This window comes from Alligator sinensis, unplaced genomic scaffold, assembly GCF_000455745.1.
Source record: "Alligator sinensis unplaced genomic scaffold, ASM45574v1 scaffold470_1, whole genome shotgun sequence".
NCBI classification, from domain to species: domain Eukaryota; kingdom Metazoa; phylum Chordata; order Crocodylia; family Alligatoridae; genus Alligator; species Alligator sinensis.
This window is the reverse complement of record NW_005842487.1, coordinates 561,981-578,460: the sequence shown is the minus strand read 5'-3', so window position 1 is coordinate 578,460 and position 16,480 is coordinate 561,981. Positions and strand designations below refer to the sequence as shown.

Here is a 16,480-nt window from a genome sequence, read left to right as displayed (position 1 = left end):
AACACTCCGTACTGAATATTCTGATCATAACTTGCTGAAACCTCACGTTAGCTTTATGTAACCTGATTTCAGAAAGTTCAGAATTATATAGAAACCTATTTTGTTACTGCCACTATTGCTTTCAGGATTTAGAAAGTAATGGACAAAAATGAAGAATGAGCTGAAAATCTCACTCACCAGTCAAAAGTGAGGGAAAGGCAAATACTGGTAATTCCAAACACTATGTTCTGACAGCAGCACAGTGTGCAAACTACTTGCAGAGGAAGGGAAACAAATATAGTGTTTTTATACTAGGTATTATATACACACAGAAAATAGACATCACATTGATCATATTATCCTGGGACAAACTACAGGCATACAGATATCCATTCTCTTATCCTGAGATAAATCCTAAAAATGTTTCCTGCATAACAGGTAGTTGCAATAACTTGGGACAAGCTGCTAAGTATGTCCAAACAGTTATCCTGGGATTATGTCATTGAATCAATGGCAGAAAGGTGGCACTGCACTGAACTGCTCACTAAATCTTGACTATAAGGGTGATGGTGCATACATGCCAATCCCAGGACATTTTAGTGCTGGGATAAACAGAAGAACAATTTTTCCAGGGACAAATGTGATGTCTGTTCCTACCCTTAGTGTACTTATATTAGCATAGACAGCACAAGAAATTCAGAAAATTTAGTAAAAGATTAACAAAAAGATTCAAATCAGAAAAAGATTTTTTATCTTCCCATTATTTTATACTCTTTTGTATTTAATAGGGCTAAAAGTATTAAAAAATGTAGGAAAAAAAAGCAGTAGAGCAGATTAAGAGCTATGAATTTCAGTAACAGAAAATTGTTTTCACTATTACTACAAACCCAGATCTCTACATAATCTCAACAGGTTGAACTGAATTTATCCCTAGAGTAATTCTTAATTGTTATCTGAGTAAGTGAAAAAAGAGAAGAAAATGTTGTGTTACCTTGTAAAAGCTGGGCTGTGTTCACTCAGGGCCACTAAGAGTTTTAGAGCATACACTGGGACTGGGTCAGGAGCCATCAGAATGTGTTCATAACTGCAAGAAAAAGAAAAATTAATGGTGAAAAGCTAGAGACTGAGTGAATCAAGTAGCTGATATACTTTGTTAATGGCTTAAAATATAGTCACTCCTAGAGTATTAAGGAAAAACAGCACTCCAAAATAATGTATTTTTACTGATTTGGTAAAACAAACAATAAGGTTCCTGCTACTTGGAATTATATAATATTAAACACCACTACTATTTGGAAATAAATATTTATTTCCCAGTTCATGGCACTAAGTCAAAAAAATATTAAAAACAACAACAGTAGTACTGAAAGAGAAATTTAGTTTCATCATATGTACTTGAGACAGGCAAGCAATAAAATTATAAAGAAGTAATTTTATTCAATGAATCTTAAAATAGTAATAGGTACAAGATATAGGAGTCTCAAACTATTGTAGAGAGGCTTATACGTGACCAGGTGCTGGGATTTGATATTTTACTTTGTTAATTTTTTGCAATTTAAAGCCTTTTATTTTTAAAGCACTTCTTTCACTTTTGGTTTTCTTTTCTTAAATACAGTGAACTTTCATTCTCCTAGGAATGCTACTGAACAATACAACAACTCCAATCAATGCTTCTTTTCAATTTCTTCGATAAATGCACTTCCACAAAAAAAAGATCTATACTATATATCAAAATATTTTCTACCTAACCAAAAGCCTTGTCAGGGAAAACAAGGTGCTGTATGTCAATATGAAAAACTGATCATCTTGGTTCTCCCTGGGGAATAGTGGTATTTCTAGTTCTTTTTAGCCCATTTATGAAAAAGAAGAGTTGATGCATATACGATATAAGATGATGGATAGAAAAAAAGAGATACCAGTGCAAGAGGCTTAAGTTCCGTTTCAAGAACAGAACTTCTCATTAATAAATACTATAACTCTAAATAAGAAATAAGATAGCAGAGACAAAGCCCTTGATTTATGAAAGGAAAATTTAAAGAATTAATATTTAAATGGGGGATTATTAGCAGGAAAACCTAGTAGATTACCATAATATGGGCATCAAATGCATTCATATTTTACATAACATTTTGAGAAAAAAAAATCTGAAGGAGTGGTTGGGGATGGGGAATAAAATACTATCTTTAAAATTTTCACTTCTACTAAAATGAACAAGGAATGGCTTGTCACCAGCTTGTATGATATCCTCAAAGAACTGCACATGCTTCTCACACCTTGAAGAACAAGAAGCAAGAGCTAAACCTAGACCCTTACACAAAGACTTATTCTTAACTTTTTGTCTATCCAATGAAAAGGCCAAATGTTACTCAATATAGTTTTTATTTCCTGAAATAAAACCCATTTTCTCGTGTGTGATTAATACATTAATTTTTTAAAAGATAAAAATATTTTAATTCACTATGGAGCTCCTATTGAACTAAACACATTTATTCGCATGCTTCTACAAGCTGCTTGTGGTTTAGCATGGGTGCTTATATAGTCTCCAAAACTGCCTGCCAAAATCCGTACTTTGCTATACAAAACATGGATTTATGTCTCAAAATCATAATCCATAACAAAAATAATAGTAAAAATTGGTTAGGGCCCAACTTCAGACACACAACTTAAAAAATGTAACAACATAAACTTTTCTGCAGACATAGAGGTAAGGTGATTATTACCTTGCAGAGACTATATCCACTTTATAATATTTAAAATCTCCTATGAATTTTTTTAAAAAGATTACCTTTATATTACCGTCATACTCTCCCATGTACTTGATAAAAATCAGTTCTTCTTAGTTGCTTCTACTTAAAATGCCAATTTTTTTTTTCAAAGATATTATAAGTGAATACTATTTATGGTACAATAATTTTAGCTTACCAAGCAAGAAATTTCATTGCAAAGTGATTCATCGACCCAAATACCACATAAAAAACCCACAGTAGCTAAAATGAACATTCTTTTTGTGGAAATTTTTTTTTTTTCCTGAGGAATCACTAAAATATCTATTAGAAGTGCTCAATTTTCTACAGGGAGAATAAATCTCTTTGCTCCTACACCATCACCCATGGTGAGATAAACTAGGATAGCATTCCCCCTAAATAAAATGGGGTGAAGTTTTCCTAACTTAGGTTTCACTGAAGAGTGCTGTTACAGGTTACCTTTAAACCATTCTTACTTTAATACTGCCTAACATTCCACAAATTTAGAAGAGTTTCAGAGCAGTCACACATTAAGTTTAATGCCATCTCCCTGGGCTTGAGACTCATCATGCTTGGTACTAGGCAGCCCTTTCCCCACTTCCACCACTCAGGAACATGGGAGACTAGGGAGGGCAGCCATGGTCCCCCCACCCCAAATTCTCATCACAGAGAAATCGAGAGCCCAAGGACAGTTGCTCTGGAGCAGCTGCAGTGTGGTAAATCTGGGCACACATACAGGTCAAGGCATAGTATATCCCCTTAAAAAATAGGGAACAGGTTCCTCATCACAGAGACTTATCAGAAGGGCAGTAAATATTTGTGTGCCTGCAAGTGAAGGAGTGAAGTTACTGTGGTTTAGTACTTACTTATGGGGTAACTGCAGACAGAGGGATAGTTGATATGCAGCCAGCATGATAATGGAATTTAAAGGCTCTGTGAAGCTTATGACCCCATGTGGGATTGCAACCCCTAATTTTGGAACAGTTGCCCTAACTTATGGATGTTCAATTAGAACAGTTTATACCACTATAATACCTGTATGATTTAAATTATGTCAATCCACTCCTGTGCCAGTATAAGCGGAACTATATTGCTAAGCTAAACCTGAACAAAATGCCTTTAAAGTTACAGTGTCTTTAGTTCACTTTATACCTGTATAGGAGAGGACAGACACAGTAGTAAAATCTAAACAACCAATCACACTATCAGTTGGTTGGATCATTGTACTCAATGGGCGCATCTACACAAGATGTTTACTGCACAGTAGACTAATTAACTACACAGTAAACATCTTGACAGCTACATGTATACCCCTATTAGGCTTGAGTAAACTAATTTACTCCACAGCAGCACACATGTAGACTGACTAGCTGGCTAGGGCACAAGGATGCTTCAGTGCAGGAACTGCCTGCTAGCTAACCCTGCACTGAAGCACCCTCATGGCCCAGACAGCCCTTCTGCAGCACATTGAGCTGGGGGGAGCAGCCCCAGGCTGGCAAGTTGACCCCCCCAGTCCCCATGCCAGCTAAGGCTGCTCCAACCCAGCTCAGTGTGCTGCACTCCTGGTCACATGTTCACACAGCAATTAACTCTGGAGTTTATTGCTCCCAGGCATATATTCAAACAGCACACCCAGGAGCAATAAACTCTGGAGCAATTAACCCGAGAGATTATTGCTTCATATTAATTGCACATGTACACATGCCCAGTGAGTAGTCATCAATGGCTTGATGTCCAGTTGGGAGGAGGTATCCCCAGGGTTCTATCTTGGGTCCAGTATTAATATTCTTGTTAATGATGCACATGATGAACTTGAGCTTAACCTAGTGATGTCTTCAAATTTGCTATGTGGAGTTGCAAACACTAAAGGATAGGTCTAGGATCCAGAATGACCTTGATAAACTAGAAAAATTGTCTGTAATCAATCAATCTGATGAGCCTCAATAAGCACAATTGTAAAGTCCTGTACTTGAGACAGAAAAACTGCATGCACAGACTGCAGAATGAGTGGCTAAGCTACAGCAGACCATAAGCTGCATATTAGTCAACTGTGTGCTCGTTGTAAAAAAGCACAACATCATTCTGTGTTATATTAACAAAAGAGACACTTGCAAATCAAGAAAAGCGATTCTTCTTTTCTATTAGGCATTGGTGAGGCTTCATCTGGAGTACTGTGTCCAGTTTTGGGCCTCACTTCACAAAGGATGTGGACAGTTTGGAAAGAGTCCAATGATTAGAGGCTTGGGAGGTAAAACTTCTGAGGAAAGGCTGAAAGAACTGGTGTTATTTAGTTTGGAGAAGAGAAGACTGAGGAGGGATTTGATAACAGCTTTCAAGTCCCTGGAGGGGGATAATACAGAGAATGGAGACGGGCTTTTCTCTGTGATTGTAGGGGACAACAATGGCATCAATCTTCAGCAGGGGAAGTTTAGGTTGGAGATTAGGAGGAACATTCTAACCATGAAGATGGTCCAACACTGGAACAGGCTACCTAAGAGAAATTGTGGAATCCTCATCCTGGGAAGTTTTCAAGAGCAGATTAGACAGACATTTGCCTAGAACAGTTTAGTCAAGGATTGTCCTGCCTTGAGCAGGGGGACTAGACTGGATGACTTCATGAGATCCTTTCCTGACTTTTCCTATGATCTTATGATCACCAGGTGTATTTCCATGACAATCATTTCACTAGAGAACAACAAAGGCACAAATACATGAATAAGATTTTTTTGCAGATGAAAATAATTGAAAAATTCCAACTACAATGTAGTAAGTGCCATTTTACTGATATTTCCCAAATAGAAATAGTATCATGGGAACCCAGAAATTTTGGAGCTTGGGTTCTTTTAAGCACTGAGACATCTAAACATTTTTTTTTTTTAAACTATCCATGATTTTGGCTTCCAGAGCTGGCCAAAATAATATTATTAACCACATTTTATCACTTCAGATCTCAGCCAGAACCAGGATGTGCAGAGCAATGTGTAAGTGAAAAATACTATTTTCTTTAGTATAAAAATATAAGATAACCTTTCCATATATGAAGGTTTTTTGTAGTCTGAGTTTCTGAAGAAAATTTAGGTAATTTCTTACTAAATGTAAACCATTTTCACCCCCTTTACTTGCTTTATTAGTTTCTAAAATTTTTGTACTGGTTGCACCAAATACTGAGGGGACAGGAAACCAAATCTTTCACTGAAATAAAACAAGACTTTCCATTCAATGAAAGGCAGAAGGGGAAGTTAACATGCTGATCTACAAATATAGAAGTACCGCTAACATGGAATTACCATTCTTGTAGATGGGACATAGATATATACGGCAGATGAGAAGATGGCAACTGTTCTTTGCCTAACTGCATTCATCTCAAACAGTCCTTTTGCATCTCATGCATATTGAGCAAAATTCTACCACTGGGACAATTTTATGCTTAAATCAATTGCCTGCTGTTGGCAAAGACCTGGCACCGTCGTAACAAGTATGGGCCCCTCAGGGGGCTACATTTCAAAGTGGATAGCAGGAAGCTACATTTACGTTTGAAAGTAAAACCTGTATGGGGCAAGAGGTGGGCACTGAACATGTGAGAGAGTCCTGGAATATGTGAAAGACAGGCCATCCAAAGGGGGGGTGGGGTGGAAATCACCTATAAAAGCCCAAGTAAAAATGAAACTTATGGGACCACCCTCACCAGCTAAGACCTGCAGATCCCCAGAAAGACCCTCCAAATACCTGGCTTCAAGGAGATACTCTGCCCTCGGGATTATGTAAGACCTATGACAGGATTTCTGTTGTCTTTTTGGCTTTTTATGTTGTATTTTGAGTTAGGCTATTGTTCTGTGGCTTACTGTATTTTAGCTTAGGCAAAGTTTTTCTGTTGCTTCTTTGTCCTATGCTTGAAGTTGCAAATTGCTGTGCTCAATAAGTACTCTCTTCAGAGAACAGACTATTTCTGTTCAAGCATTTTCATGACTTCATTGCCACTACCTAAAATCTAATGTTAAGTCCAGTAAGACCTGTGGGCAGCTATTCTGTAGGTATAAAGTGCAGACATACAGGAGTCCTAGCTAGAGCTCCCCTCAAAAAGAGGGGTGAACAAAACTTAAACTGGGAAGTCTTCCTTTTCCACACAGCTAGTTGGAAAGTCTCATTTCTTGAAACAAAACCAAGCCTCGATTACTACAAGCTGTTTGCAGAAGGGCAACTCATCACCTGATCTACTGCCTCACAGTAGAGCATAGAAACACAGGTACTCCTCTTTGGGAGCCCACTGCCAACAGCCACTCAGTGGTCTGCCTTTCATAACTTAGGCACCCAGTCAAGCAGTATTCAGGCACAATAGTTCAAATGGCATTCAGCCCCTGACCACAGGCTTAGCTGTCTGTCTCTTGTAAGATTTTCAAGAGTTCCAAGCCCCAGATCCAGGATTTTATACACTTCCTTGGCTCAGCAGTTGCTGGCATAAATTACACCCTACCTTTACTCTGTGCTTCAGTCTAGGGACTAAGCCCCAAGTAGTTAGGGGCTGTGTTCTCAGATTCCTTATGGTTTCCTGGGACCCAGGGTTTGCACTTCCTGTACCTTACCTGGAATGCTGGTTCACAGAACTACTTTTCTGACAATTTTCTCCTTTTCTAGGGCCTATCACCTACTTCAGTTTCATTCCTGCAGCCATGTCTAATATCGTAGAGCATTCCTCTTGGCTTCTTGTCCAAGTTCCCGTCTCAGAAAGGGATCTCAAGATCCCTGCTTAGTTCCTTAGCTCTATATTGCAGTCCTTTAATTAGTTACATATCCCTCACAGCTGGAACTCTTCATTTACTTAGAACTGGCCTATCCTCCAGGTGCAGTTAGGTGCACTAACTGTTTTCTCTGACTGCAGTTAACTCTTTCACGGTTGCAGTGATGTTTACATCCTCCATCACAGTGCTTCACAGTTTTATTAAATGTACTTTTATCTTTGCATAAAACCTTTCAAATGTTAATAATCTGAGCGTATATATGTCATGTGATATGCTTTTCAAGGATGGATATTATTATGGTCTTTACTAGAAACAAACAAAGGACCTAACTCAGAGGAATTCATTTGACTGCAAAAGGATTGGTGTCAGGGTCAAGAAAAGAACCCACACCTCCTGACTCCTCATCTGAACAGGATTGAAGCAGTATTTATTTATTTTAGTACAGGCTATACTCTATTTTAAGTCAAATTTCCAATACTATACAAGTTCAAATCTTGGAACTACTGTTTATAAATTCTGTGAATCTTTGGCAAAGGGGAAGGATGTTGTGAGGGATTATTAAAACTTCTTTCATGGAAAAACTCATAAGAGCAAACCTTGTGAAGACAAAAACCTCAACAAGTTTTCATTCAGATTCACTTTCAAACAATTCCATAAGTTAGCATATTGCCTAGTATCCACAGAATTTGCAGGCCAGTCTATTACAGGAATAGTGCCATTGGTACAAAGGGCATGCATCTGCTTTTCTCCTAACATGTCCTGCTGTTGGTCTCCTAAAGACTTGATGTGGGTACTTGCCTTAATTTAGAACAGGCAGACAAAAGACAATGAAGGAGGGTAGGTATATACTGCTTCAGCAGCACTCCTGAGAGAACAATGGAGAAGCATATCCTACCCACCTCTTTGTTCTCTCTTTGAACAAGTGAAACTGCCCTAAGAAGGTCCTTTGTGGCCACTCTTGAAATCTCTCTCTCTAAAGTGCTTGAGAGCAATGGTGGAGTGCCTCTAAAGCAGCTTTTTAGACTCATTTCTGGGTTTAGAAAATGTGGAACAGGAGAATGTCAGTAAGGTATGCTTCCTGACAGAAACATGGAAATGGTGTAGACATATCCAGATAGCAATTTAGAGAGAGCAATTTACTTCACTACTGAAAAGTTTATCTGAATCCCAGAGGCCTAATTCCCCCCTCACTCTCCTTTTTAGAAGTTCATATTTAAATATGGTACTCTCTGAACAGCTTTCAGAGGCATAGTATTCAAAAGAGAAGAAAAACATTATAGTTAGCAATGATCAGAACTGTTCTGACCTAATGCACTGGGGAAGCAGGGGGGTTCACAGCCCAAAGCCTACGGAAACTCCTGCCTCATTTCAAAATGAGCCAGGAAGACAATACAACTAAGCAGAAAATGTGGGTGTCCTACAGATGTTCAGCTTGTGTCACAGATGGTCAAGCAATAAATGTGTTTGGTAGGGAGTCATTTAGAAAAGAAGTTTGTGACACCAATTCATCATTATTTATTATTTTAGTTTTGTTATTTAAATAAAAAAGGCTTCAAAACAAATAAGCAGTCAAAGTGGACTGAGTATCAAAATATTCTGTGCTAGAAGAGCATCAGTATACTTACTGAGGCAGCAATGAATCTCTAATGAGAGACAGAAGCTTGTTGTTTGAGTCAAGGCTCTCCTCTTTCTCCTCAGCCATGACCTCGTGGCTAACAAGCAGTGATGTGGTTTCTGAGAGCAACCGCAAGCTGAAGAGTCTCCATTCCACTTGAAAATAAATGTGCCAAGAATGTGACCACACTGAAGTCTAATTAGAACAAAATGTGGAATTCATGGAAATTTTAGTTGATGTGGCCATATACTTACCATTCTGACTGTGGACCAAAGAAACTAATGATGGGAGGATATATTCTTCAACCTAAAACAGAGCATTAAAAAGATCTGGCTTAGATCATTCAGAAGGAAAAAATAGAACCCAGATATATTATAAACTCTGTTATTCCTCTCCTAGAGCCTTTAATCAAAGGGATGAACTATCCTGGAAATTCATCCATAATCAAACTGAGGAGGCTCCCAAGCTCACTTTGCTCTGGTAAAATCACTATGAAGTTACAGATAGCAGTATATCAGAATACCAGTATATCAAAGTAGTTATCAAACTTCAGCTTAATTTACTCAAAAGTTTTTTTTGTTCAAAATGCAGAATGTGGGTTTGATATAAGATGTTAAGAAGCTAAAAGAAAATCAGGAAATCTATTAATCCTCAAGCCCTAGTCCATTGGGGGACAACCTTTCTGGTAGGTGTGCCACAAATTAACCTCGTACACTCCCCAAATGCTCCCCAATCTGCTGCTCTGTATTCTGCTCCCAACTCTATGCTCCCTGCCTGATCTGATGCTCTATTTTTTTCTTCCTTCCCTTTGTGCCACTGTGCTGCCTGTCCCCTCCATGATCTGCCACATGCTACGCACAGAGGTTGCTGATGCCACATGTTTGGCCATCTTTCTCTAGTCCATGGAAAAAAATCATTAGATAGGCTTAGAAAGAAACTTCTTAGATAATATGGGACTCTGAAGTTAAGATACAGAAATGCAGCTTTATATCCCCTACTGAAGTGACCACCAGTACCAGTTTAGAAGACAGACTAGTTCCCCACCTTCCTTTAAATGAAATGAGTTTCTTTCAAGCTTCACCTTTATTCAAATTCATCCTTAACAACTAATAAAAATATTATTTTTAGGTTTGGGAAATGAAAAACAGAAAGGAACCGAGGTGAAAAATCACTGGACATAATACAAGCAATAAATCTCAGTGTCCCATCCAGACCAGGCTGTAAAATATCATAGATCCTAAAACTGCAAAGTTAGGATTACTATTTAATGCTCATTTCAGGAAATGACACAAAATCAAAAAATATCTCCAAGATAATAGAACTACAAAATCTTGTAATAGTCACTTTAAAATGAGATTCTCAATTGCTCTGAACAGAATATAGCAGATTAAAAGATTGGGGATTAAAAATGTATTTCAGGCCACATGTTCAACTGATGTAAATCAGCTTTGTTCCCTGTGAGGTCAATTTACACCAAGTCAGGATCTAGCCCAAGTTATTTATATTTTTTAATGGTGTCAAATAGCCATTTAAAAGACTAATAATCTTTGTTTGGAGAGTACATTATCAAGTCACACAATATAATATAGTCTACATTCATACTATATAATCAGTAAAGTATATCATAAGGCTTGGGGGAAAGGGAAACAGATGATAATGACAGTCACATAACAAGCAATTTGGAAGAGTAATTCTCCCTATATTTAAAATACAATATAAAAAAAAATTGTTCTGGTAACTCAGGCCTGATTCTTTGGCTTTGATAGACAAAGGAAATACAGAATTATTGTCATCAATCTAAGCGGAGGTACTAAAGAAGAGTACTTCTTAAGGATTTCAGGAATCTCCATATCCCTAGTCTCCTCTATTCTGGGGAGTTCTTTCCACCACTTATATAGTCTATTCACTACATCCTTTATACCTTTGGCCTCCCAGGATGAGCAGCCTAATACATTTACTGGGCAGCACATGCATAAAGCTACTTTGGGCTTCAAGCTACATACTTCCATCTACTTGCTGGTTGGTTCAAGTACAAAATTCCTACATGTAATATTTTCAAGAGGAAAGAAGGAGCAGTATCCAATAGCAATTGGTACACAACAAGATAGATAGGTGTGGGAGCTTGGGAAAGGCAAGGTCATTTCAGACTCTCCTCAAGAAGGAATCTCACCTTATTATTAGGTTTCACTTGTTGCATTAAGTATTCCTACTGTTAAAAGGAACATATGAAGAAACTTGTGTCATTCTATCTCTGCAATTACTACTATTATTAATTGTGTTTGTGCTCTGGCACAATCATACACTATTTTTACAATGATTACATGCTATTTTTACAAAGAGCCAGTCCATACAATATATAGCTCATAATCTAAAGCAAGCAACTTGGAATGTATAGCAAGCAACAGAGCTATAATCAAGACTTGGATTTTATGCAGAATTGACTATTAAATAAATATGAGTCAGGTGTACCCAATGGTCCCTTGATTTACTTATATAAACATTTCAAGAAAGGATCACACTATATTACTAGCAAGGTAAGCTGTAATTAGGCTAGGTTAACAATTTTCAAAGTGCTTTATTAGGCTGCTCTTGATCTGAAGACTAATACCTATGAGACTTCCACTAATAGACCATTATAGATGTTACCAGGCTATACAAAAATCATAGAATCATAGAAAATTAGGGTTGGAAGGGACCTCAGGAGGTCATCTAGTCCAATGCCCTGCTCAAAGTAAGACCATCCCCAACAGTATCATCGCAGCCAAGTCTTCATCTAGCCAGGTCTTAAGAGACTCCATGGATGGAGATTCCATAACCTCTCTGGGTAGCCTGTTCCAGTGCTTTGCTACCCTCCTAGCAAGAAAGTTTTTCCTAATATTGAATCTATACTTCCCTTGCTGCAACTCGAAACCATTACTCCTTGCACTATCTGCCACTGCAGGAGAAGAATCTAGCACCATCCCCTTTGGAACTACCCTTGTTGAAGGCTGCTGTTAAATCCCTCCTCAGTCTTCTCTTCTACAGACTAAATAAGCCCAGCTCCCTCAGCCTCTCCTCATAAGACATGTTCCCCAGTCCCCTAACCATTTTCACTGCCCTCTGCTGGATTCTCTCCAATTTGTCCACATCCTTTCTGTAGTGGGGGACCCAAAAACTGAACACTGTACTCAGATGTGGCCTCAATACTGCTGAATAGAAGGGAAGAATTGCTTTCCTTGATTTGCTGGCAACACTCCTACTAATGCCGGAGCAAGCAAACTATGGCCCACCAAGCCATTCTATTTAAAAAATTTAGAAAATTAATATTTATATATATATTTATATTAATATTTATTTATTTATCCTGATTTAATTACTTTAAATTATATAGAATCCGGTACTCTCTCTGGCAAATTATTCCGAGGGTTAATAACTTTCATCATTAATATATTGCACTTGATTTCTACTTTGAATTTGCCTGACTATAATTTCTAGCTTTTAGATCTTCTTATGCCTTTGTAAAGAACTTTGTACTACCAGAAATCATCCCCCTACCTCTGTACTTCTAAATAACCAAGCAGGCCCAGTTTTCTGGGGCAGTCAAGTTGTAGGTGCTGAATCCTGGTGTCCCCAAAGTGTCCCTTAAATTACACTTCAAAATAAGTGTAAGGCCTTCGTGAGGCCGCAGCTGGAGTAATGCATCCAGTTTCCCGCCCCCCCCGCCTTCAGGAGGGAGGTGGAGAAGCTTGAGAGAGTGCAGAGGAGAGCCACGCGTATGATCAGAGGTCAGGAAAACAGACCTTATGACGACAGGCTGAGAGCTATTAGACTCTTCAGCCTGGAAAAGTGCAGGCTCAGGGGTGATCTGGTGGCCACCTATAAGTTTATTAGGGGTGCTCACCAGGATCTGAGGGAACATCTGTTCACCAGAGTGCACCAAGGGATGACAAGGTTGAACGGTCACAAACTCCTCCATGACCGTTTCAGGCTGGACATAAGGAAGAACTTCTTTACTGTCCGAGCCCCCAAGCTTTGGAATAGAATGTCGCCGGAGGTGGTTCAAGCACCTACTTTGAATGCCTTCAAGAGACATCTGGATGTTTATCTTGATGGGATCTTATGATCCCTGCTGACTTCCTGCCCCTGGGGCAGGGGGTTGGACTCGATGATCTTCCAAGGTCCCTTTCATCCCTAATGTCTATGAAATCTATGAAATCTTCAGTCTGGAAAAGAGAAGGCTCAGGGGGGGACTTGGTAGCCGCCTACAATTATATAAAGGGGTATATCAGGACCTGGCAGAACAGTTGTTCACCAGGGCTCCCCAAGGGATAACAAGCCCTAACAGCCATAAACTCCAGGAAGGCCAATTTAGACTAAACATAAGAAAGAAGTTCTTTACAGTGAGAGTGTCCAGGGTCTGAAACAGACTCCCCCCCAGAGGTGGTACAAGCACTTACTCTGGACTCTTTCAGAAAACATCTGGATATTTAGGTTGCTGGGATCACTTGATCCCATTTGATTTCCTGCCTATGGTGGGGGGGCTGGACTCAATAATGTCACGAGGTCCCTTCCAACCCCTAATGTCTATGAAATCTATGAAATAAGGTTGCTTGACATGTCTCATTTAAGACTTTGCTCTGAACTTGTTTATGACACTAATATACTTCAACAATCTGAGCTGAAATCTTCCATACTAGGCAACTGTTCCATGCTAAATTGTTCTGGATTGATTGAATGAGACCCATGGATCCTGTTGAAAAAATATTATGTAATATGTAATTGGAGACTACAATAATGTAAGTGCAATAAGGGGAGCGCCAAATTAAAACTGCAGAGACAACCTTAATCCTGGCACCGCTTAACTTTTGAATGCTTGATTTTACAACTGTTATGTTTTTATGTTCTTTTTTGTGGACAATATACAAGGAGAAGCTTTGAAAATGCCTTATGAATATTTCAAGCAATTAGGCAGAGGAAGCAAACTGGGATATCTAAAGGGTAAATAAAAAAAGTAATAGGGTTTCTACAGCATAAAGAAATCCTTACTGAATTCATCAATGCTAAAATAAGAGTGGTTATGCTTGAACTTTAGCAGAAATAACTTTTCTATTTTCAAAAACATTGGGAATGACATATGAATGAGAATGTGGTCAAGTAAGGATTTGTTTTTTCTTCCTTTGAACAGCTGCTGAAATCTGAAAATAATTCTGTTCTGAAAAGTCTTTTCATTTGTGTATCGCTGTATGATTATTTTTCTTCTTTCCTGCTTTATCACAAAGGTCATATATAGGAGAAAGTTATGGAACACATTTTTCTGACTTAAGAATTTCCTTCACAACACAAAATTATAAACAGGAGATTCACTTCTTTTCCCCCCAGGGAATTAAAGTCATGCCAGATCTTTAAGGCCTGCTTCTCATTTACACTAAGGACATTTTTCATCTATCTGGAGACATAAAATGGTGTCGGTGTAATCGGAAGCCACAGTCGTGCAGCACTGCACCTGTGTTAATTAGGTCTTTTGAGAGGCAGGATTTAGCTTGGGTATAGCACTACTCAAATACAGCTAATCCGCTTCTGGAGCTAGTATGCATACAGCTAGCTCATGTGTCTCTTTCTGACACTCCCTTATACCAAAACAGCTGTGTATCTAGAAAGGAGAATCCCTCTACGTCAGTTTGTAGGCAGGTTGAGACCCAGTGTATTTCTTGGTCTTGCTGTTTTTAATGCTTCTAATAGTCAGATGTGGAGCTGCTATTAGAAGCCTGAAAATAAAGGGACCTGGTCAGGTCCAGGGCAGATAATATGCCAGGACTGAAAGTGTTTTGTACTTAACAAGCATTGTTTTTTAGCAGGATCAGTGCTGTGATATTAGCGGACTGGAAACAGACTAGCTTTCATTTTCAGAGCTTATAGTGACAACTGTTTGACAACTGTTTTCCCTTCACTGCTTCTGACATAATTAAATGGAGCACAGTTAGTTATAAAGTGCACAGTTACAGTTAGTATACAGAGTACTACTATGCATCAAAAGTGGATTATTAAGGCTGAAAGATGCTCTGCACTTAAGCAGTTTATGCATTTAGCCAATATGCAGATAATCTTTGTTACAATGTAAGCAATAAGCCTACATTTTTCTCATAAATTTCCACTGCAATAAATGAATGCCTATTCATACCCTGTGTACTATGTGTGTGCAGGGGTGTGTGCATCTGTGTAGTACAAGCTTTCATGAGCTAAGCTCACTTCATCAGATACTGCAAAACGATGTGCAGAAAAGCTGTGTATGAGGACAGGGAAGTTTCAATGCCAAAGCAGAAAGGAAAGGCAGAAAAAGGAAAGGGGGGGGGGGGGGGGGGAAGGGGACCAGCACCAGGAGAGGCAAACATGCAAGCAATAAACCTTTAGGGACAAAGGAGTCACAAAAGCTAATTCAGGTAATGGGATAAGAATCCATAGTCCCTGTTTAAACCATGCTTAACACAATCCAGTCTGTGGATGATTTCTGGTTCTGCAATTTCCAGTTCAAATAGGTTTTTAAAGGCTTGCTGCCTGAGACCAGCTACCCTCAGGTCAGCAGTGGAATGACCCAGGAGGTTAAAGTGTTCTGCCAAAGACTTATGTGTCTTTCTGCTGCTGATGTCAGATCAGTGTTCATTCATTAGGTCATGTAGGGATCACCCTACCTGTCCAGTGTAGACAACACAGAGGCACTGTGAGCAGATGATGACACTGGCAGAACTGCAAGTGGATGAAACTCAGGTGTTATAATCCACATTATTTGGTCTGTATTGGTGTTGGGGGCACAGAAGGCATCTGGGTCTGTGGCAAGGCCTAGTGCCTCAGTGAGACTGAGTTATGTAATCTGTTACTTGAGAGATTGGTGGCCACCTGTAAACTAGAAAAAAAGTTTGCCCTCCATGACTGTTTTGACATGGTCATCCTTTTCCAGGATGAGTTGGAGGTCTTTATTATTCTCTCATTATGAAAATCTTATTGTCTCAGGTGTTCAAATCAGGGACTGCAGGTGCTGACCAGAGGGACTGTTGTGTTTGTTCCTATAGGTTTACTGTTTTCATGTTTGCCTCTACAGATGCAGCAAGGGATCGGAGATGCTCTGTTCACCAGGGTGCCTCTTGGGGTAACAAGGAAGAATGGTCATAAACTGACAGAGAGCAGATTTAGGCTGGACATCAGGAAGAACTTCTTCACTGTAAGGGTAGCCAAAATTTGGAATAGGCTCCCAAGGGAGGTTGTGCTCTCCTCTACCTTGGGGGTCTTTAAGAGAAGGCTGGATAGGTACCTGGCTGCAGTCATCTGACCCCAGCACCCTTTCCTGCCTAGGCAGGGGATCGGACTCAATGACCTGTTGAGGTCCCTTCCGACCCTAGCATCTATGATTTCCCAGCATTGTCCCCACCCCCCAA

The 16,480-nt window shown here is 39.1% G+C and overlaps 1 protein-coding gene across 1 annotated transcript in view; it reads right to left on the bottom strand.

Annotated features, from left to right (window-relative positions):
* ULK4 (unc-51 like kinase 4) overlaps positions 1-16,480 on the bottom strand; it is a 457,838-nt gene that overhangs the window by 244,375 nt on the left and 196,983 nt on the right. Inside the window, exons 28-30 of the mRNA XM_025212836.1 lie at positions 9,329-9,380; positions 9,085-9,229; positions 971-1,063 (exon numbers count right to left, since the gene is read on the bottom strand). Of these exons, the coding sequence (XP_025068621.1) occupies positions 971-1,063; positions 9,085-9,229; positions 9,329-9,380 (290 nt within the window). The remainder of the gene's footprint in view (positions 1-970; positions 1,064-9,084; positions 9,230-9,328; positions 9,381-16,480) is intronic.